The 5,970-nt window shown below is 41.0% G+C and overlaps 2 protein-coding genes across 2 annotated transcripts; one reads left to right on the plus strand and one right to left on the minus strand.

Moving 5' to 3' along the window:
* The first annotated feature begins 975 nt into the window (after positions 1–975).
* On the plus strand, positions 976–1,623 carry LOC149398185 (putative disease resistance protein At3g15700). Its single transcript, XM_089614504.1, has one exon. It carries the CDS (start codon positions 976–978, stop codon positions 1,621–1,623), a length of 648 nt encoding a protein of 215 aa, XP_089470630.1.
* Positions 1,624–1,977: 354 nt separating this feature from the next.
* LOC149398186 (G-type lectin S-receptor-like serine/threonine-protein kinase CES101) lies at positions 1,978–5,214 on the minus strand. Its single transcript, XM_089614505.1, has 6 exons — positions 4,038–5,214; positions 3,468–3,697; positions 3,174–3,384; positions 2,847–3,084; positions 2,568–2,718; positions 1,978–2,385 (listed from the first exon to the last, which is right to left on the minus strand). The coding sequence occupies exons 1-6, from the start codon at positions 5,212–5,214 to the stop codon at positions 2,086–2,088; spliced, it is 2,307 nt and encodes a 768-aa protein (XP_089470631.1). The 3' UTR covers positions 1,978–2,085.
* Between the last annotated feature and the right edge of the window lie 756 nt (positions 5,215–5,970).

The following is a 5,970-nucleotide window of genomic DNA, read 5'->3' on the forward strand; positions in this document are numbered from 1 at the left end:
CATATAATGATGATTACCTCATTTAAAAATAAACCAAACAAAAGAACGATAAATTTAAAGAATCCATTCCATTCCATTCATTTAAAAAAAGTCACCAACCAAACATACCTAAAAAGGCAATAGAATTGAGAGAAGTTTCCACTCCGTAACAAGGCTCTTTCTATGAACATGTGACGAAGTTACTTGGGTTGACATGAATTGGTTGACTTATTCTTTTTCTTCTTCATCTACTTCAATCCTGGTATTTGGATATCAACTGAAGTTACATATGGAGACTTAATTTCTATATTCCAGCTCTTCATAAATTCTGCTACAAAAAAAAAAAAAAAAATACACCGTTGATTGTGAGAAGAGTGTGTCACTTTTATTCATTTAGTAAATTTCCAATACTGACATCCAAAATTGCCTCTTTTTTAATTTTGTAATAGTATATAGATATGACTATGTAAGACTAAAAAAACCTTTGAGTCAAACCCAAGAAATGGGATTGGAATACTTGTTCGTTGTCTCCTTCGCAGCCCAGCTCGTGGGACACGTACGGACAAACTGCGAAGCGGCCAAAAGAGTGTGGGAATATCTCAGAATGTTACCCGAATGGCTGATCTTCCTCGAACAGCTCGACCGGAAAAAGGAGAGCCTCCGCCGGAACACAGAATCCCTGGCCGGCCTAGCCGACGACATAGCCGAACAGCTCAAGAACGAAGAGCCCCGGTCCGGCAAGAAGAGGAGAAGAGAAGTCAACGCCTGGTTGGTCAACGCCAAACGCGTCAAAACCGAGGCCGAGGAGGCACTGGAGACTCGACGATGCACGTTCTGGTCGGAGAGTCGCATCGACGCGATACTCAGAGAGGTCAGCGAGCTTCGCGAGAAGGCTAGTTCGAGAACGGCTTGTTCCTCGACGTGCCTTTGACCGGAAAAGAGGCGTTGATCACTCGAGAATTGGTGGGCGGTCATAGCCGATACGTCGACACGATTATGGAGTGGCTTGAAGATCCGGTCACGAAGAGGGTCGGGGTTTATGGTGTAAAGGGTGTCGGAAAAACAGCGGTCTTGACTCACGTCCAAAGCCGGCTCTCGAAGAGCGAGAACTGCGCTTTCGACTGTGTCTATTGGGTCAGCGAGCCGAGAGAGAAGAAGCCGAGCGTCGCTGAACTACAAGAGGCCATAGCGAGGCGAGTCGGATTTTCGGATCTCTCGGAGGAGACAGAGAGCATGATCAGAGCGGCCAAGCTTCACGGGATCTTAAAAAGAAGAGGAAAATGCGTCGTGATTTTGGACGGGTTCGAGAAGGTTCCGATAGAGGAAGTCGGGATTCAAGAATGTGTGGTTGTGATGAGCGCTTCGTCTCCGAGAGAGTGTAAGAAGAGCGGCTGCGATCGGATTCTGGAGATAGAGCGGATTTCGGATAGAGAAGCGAGGGATTTGTTTATGCAGAAACTTCGTTGCGGTGAAGAGAGTGTTGAAGGGTTTGAAGCAGAAGTTGAGGAGATTGTTGAACATGTTGTGAGAGAGTGCAAAGGATTGCCTAAAGAGATAATCACATTGGGTGAGAGGCTCATAGGAGTTGATGACATTAATGAGTGGAGAGATGTGTTCAATGAGGTTACAGACCGGCTTCTCTGATTTAAAAAAAAATGATTAAATTCATGGTCTAGTTTGTGACATTTGATTGTTTGTGTATTTGACCAAAATACCTATCCGAGACTTTGAAGCAATGGATGGTTACAGACTTTGGAAATGAATTCATGTAAAATGCAGTAATTATTTCTGTTACATCAATACTTTAAAGGATTCAATCTCGAACCTTTGCGTCGTTTTTACATGTAATGTGAAAGGAAATTAAGAAGAATCATGAATTGCGTAAGTTTGGATTCTTGAGCATAGAAGCCGCCGGAGAACACTTACACGAGGCAAACGATCGTTGTCGTGAAAAACAAGCTCAAACAACCACACAACATTAACAATTTTGTGCTAGTGTTAAGGAATTTTTAGTACATAGGTTACAAGTAGTTAAATAAACGTTTTCATATAAACTTCTTGAGACCCCAATTCTCAAAGAATCATATAAACGACGGAGTCGTAGAGCTATCGCGCGTATGTGGTTGAAATTGTGACACCGTTTATAGAGGAAGAGCTCGAATCATCTGGCGGATTTGTTTTGGGAGCAGAGAATTCTGATTGTCTCGGTTCTGGAAGAATACCGGCATCGCTGCCGATAAGCATAGACAGAACATCGGACATGTTTGGTCGATCCGCTGCACTCTCTTGCACGCACAACAATGCTATTTGAACGTATTTTTCGAATTCAAATGCCGAGCAATATGTTTCAGCCAATGTTGGGTCCATCAGCTCCAAACTCCTCTTTTCTTTCCACAAATTCCAAGCCTGCATTTACAAGGTTTTGAAAAAATTACGAAAATGAATATTAATATAACGTTAAGGATCGTTGTCAGAAGAGACTGAACATGAATTATAAGATCATGGGTTACGCTTCTCAACATTAATTGATTTTGAGTTGAAATGTAATGATACCGAAGATATAATACGAATTTGAGGATGTCGCTTACATGTCGTGTTAAGTTTAGAGACGAATTCAAATGATAGAATCCCGTGTTTCTCTTTCCGCTTATAATTTCGAGCATCATGACTCCGAAGCTAAAGACATCGGATTTCACTGAATAAAGACCATCCATTGCATACTCGGGAGACATATAACCACTTTTTTTAACACACAAACAAAAATCTCATTAGTGTGTAGAACCTGAATGTACTTTTTTCTATAGATAAAGATTTCTGCTGCGGGTTCGTCAATGATTTCAAGAAGAGAGAATTGGTAATGAGCTTACTAGGTTCCGACGATCCGGTTTGTGTTTGCACGAGATTCGTTCTCTCCAAAGATTTTTGCTGTTCCAAAATCTGATATTTTTGGATTCATGTTGTTGTCTAACAAGATGTTACTGGTTTTGAGATCTCGATGGATAATCTTCAATCTCGAGAACTTGTGAAGATATAGAAGCCCTTGGGAAATTCCTTCAACGATGTTCATCCGTAGTTTCCAATCGAGTAATTTTCGTTTCGTTTCATCTGCCACATAATATTACATCATTTTACACCAGGCTTGTAAATCTGATGAATGATGAATAAAAGAAAAACTTGGAGTGTGTGAAACAAACCAAAAAGGAAAGTGTCTAAGCTTTTGTTTGGAAGATACTCATAAACTAACAACTTTTCTTCCCCTTTGATGCAACAACCGTATAGTCTAACGAGATTCCTGTGTTGCACTTTCGATATCAGCACAACCTCGTTTTTGAACTCCTCGGTTCCTTGAGAAGATCTGTCGGACAGTCTTTTCACTGCAATCTCTTTCCCATCAACCAACTTTCCCTGTAAGGATAACCATAAGAATTTAATCAATTTTAAATTCGATGCGGTTAAATTTTCATTGTTCTTGTGGCGTATAATCATACCTTAAAGACTGGCCCAAAACCACCTTGACCGAGTTTATTTTCCCTAGAGAAATACTCTGTGGCGGTCTCTATGGTAGAAAAGCCGAACATAGGAAGGTCATGATCTGTGTTACCTTTAAGCATCAAATTATGTGATCCGCTTCCATCCATGGCTGCTATACTAGTCCCGAGCTCTGCTAGAAATATTTGTGTGTCACGGCCTACTTGGTTCTGACTGCTTTTTTTTTTCTCTGTCAATTAATTTATAAATCAAACGACGACGATAAGCTCAACTTCAGGCTGCCATTTGGAGAGTATAGAAAAGTGCTGATACCTTGAGAAAAGCAGTATTTCCGTAAGTAGTAGTATAATCCACATGCTAGACCAAGAAGACCCAAAGAAGTGACTAGACCAACAATTATTACTCGCCGTCGAAAGTTCATCTTCCTTGGAATTCCTAAAACCATCAAGAAACTTGTTGGATTACACCGTGTTTTGTTTATTTATTAGCTCAAGCTCGCATATGTTCATTTCTTCTTTCTGGACTGAATAAATAAGTACATATATATAATTTGTGCTCAAAGGGTTTACCTTCAGGGGGAGACGGAGTGAGCGAATGAGCTGTAGCGTTACGGATGAAATAGTATTCCGAGAATTGTACGGTCGGATTATCGTCTCTATCTCCATCAGAAAACTTGCAGCCCGATCCATCAGGGATTACAGAAGCATAAGCCCGACAAGAACAGTTACTGCGACATATATACTCGCAGTCACTAAGACTCTTATTGAAGTCCCCTGTATAAGACCACACTTTCATTGATCCGAATACGTGCACGAATTCATCGCCGCCGCTGCATTTGTATGCCTTCTGTGCTATACAACCTTTGGAGTCATCTTCCTTTTTTACACCGCTGCACGTCACTGCGATATCGAGTCCCCAAGTCTCGGTTTCTCCAAAAGGTGTTCGTACGCTCCCGGTAGAATTGATCTCAATCCACGAGTAAAAACTCGAGTTAGTCAACCTGTAGGAAAAGTAGCTTTCGTTTTCATTTGAGGTGTAGCTGAACTTTATGAGCCTATACTTTCCTTGCCAAAAAGGGAAATAAGTGTTATTCCTCTCGTTCCATGTCGGGCTACGCCAAAAAGGAATCCCTCTCCGTCGGACTTCGAGTTGTTTCGTGTTGTTTGGGTTGACACCGAGAGTGAACGCTCCGGCGGATGGAACTCCCTGGCCCAGCCATGACGTGAGGAATCGTTTCCGAGGACGCTTTTGACTCTTCAAGTCAAACAAGCCGATCTTCATCCCCGGAAGAATCGCGTCCGTTGGTTGATCAAAACTCTGCCACACGACCTGTCGGCCGGCTTTTAGGACCAGATTTCCATTGTCGAGAAGCGTGAGACTTGTATTCGGATGCGTCGCAGGTTCTCCGGAGTTGATGGTGAGAGAGGCTCCTCTTTCATTGCTCATCACCAAGTAGCCGTCCCGGATGAAATTTAGATATCCAGAGGTGTCATTCAATGGATTTTTTCGGTTCGCCACCCAAACCAACTTGGTTTCCATATATGCCTTGCATCGGATTGCCAAATAGCTGTTGCTCGTGAAGACGGGGTTGAAGAATCCTAACTGGAAGAAGTGGTTTGGGGACTCCAAGAATTGCCGGTACTCGAGGATTTGACCAGCGGTTAGGGTGTCTGTTGCACTTGAAATATGGATCAACTGAAACAGCCAAACTAATGCCGAGCAAGTTTTAACACTCTTCATTCTCATCTCTGAAAATGTGTTAAAGACCTGGTGATTCTAGTACAAAACGCCAAATATTTTTTATTATCTAGACATGGGCAGATCGATCTGAACGGGAATAATAGAATTTTTCAACCATGCTAAGTACCTCTACAAGTTGTTACTATTCTATATATACATAAAAGTCCTACAATTTTAAATTAATGTCCCTAATTTAGGACAGCGCTTAAATGACAAATATTGATAATAATAGCACATGACCTTTTTTATTTTATTCTATCAAGAATGTTAGGAATTATTAGTAACTTATAGTAGCATCATATTTGCAGTATTATATTCGTATACAAGCTGGAAGAATATTGGTTGACTTCCAATTTCATGACGAGAGATTTAAAAAATTCCGACTTCTTCTGCAAGTCAGTATATTTCAATACTAATTTTTAAAGCTCGTTGCTTGTCTAATTATGTAATCTGGGTGTGAGATTTTTTAACATGAAAAAAATAGTTGTGTTGCTGTTCTATTCGCTGCATTTTCTTGACATTCAAACACATCTCTCGACTCGAATTTGATCGCCGGTCGAACATGTCTTGGTCAATGCTTGGTTGTCAAGCTCAGAATCTCTTTTCCGATTTATAAATTTAGCCTAGTGACGTGTCTATGAGCCGAAGGCTGACTTATGCATTCTGCAGAAAATTTCAGTCGTTTATAAAATTATGAATGTCATTCATCTCATGGGCTTTACTTTTGCTTTAAACGAAGGGATAGTACTAAAACTTTGATTT

This window comes from Urtica dioica, chromosome 5 (genome assembly GCF_054948205.1).
Source record: "Urtica dioica subsp. dioica isolate 48M chromosome 5, U.dioica_male_clone48M_v1_H2, whole genome shotgun sequence".
NCBI lineage: Eukaryota > Viridiplantae > Streptophyta > Magnoliopsida > Rosales > Urticaceae > Urtica > Urtica dioica.

Excerpts from the sequence above, each read along its gene's own strand:
- LOC149398185 (XM_089614504.1), top strand. The coding sequence starts at position 976 with ATGGAGTGGCTTGAAGATCCGGTCACGAAGAGGGTCGGGGTTTATGGT.
- LOC149398186 (XM_089614505.1), bottom strand. The coding sequence starts at position 5,214 with ATGAGAATGAAGAGTGTTAAAACTTGCTCGGCATTAGTTTGGCTGTTT. Across the intron at positions 3,698-4,037 it reads CACTCCGTCTCCCCCTGAAG|AGAAAAAAAAAAGCAGTCAG; the intron begins GTAAACCCTTTG and ends ATTAATTGACAG. Across the intron at positions 3,085-3,173 it reads CTTAGACACTTTCCTTTTTG|ATGAAACGAAACGAAAATTA; the intron begins GTTTGTTTCACA and ends ATTATGTGGCAG.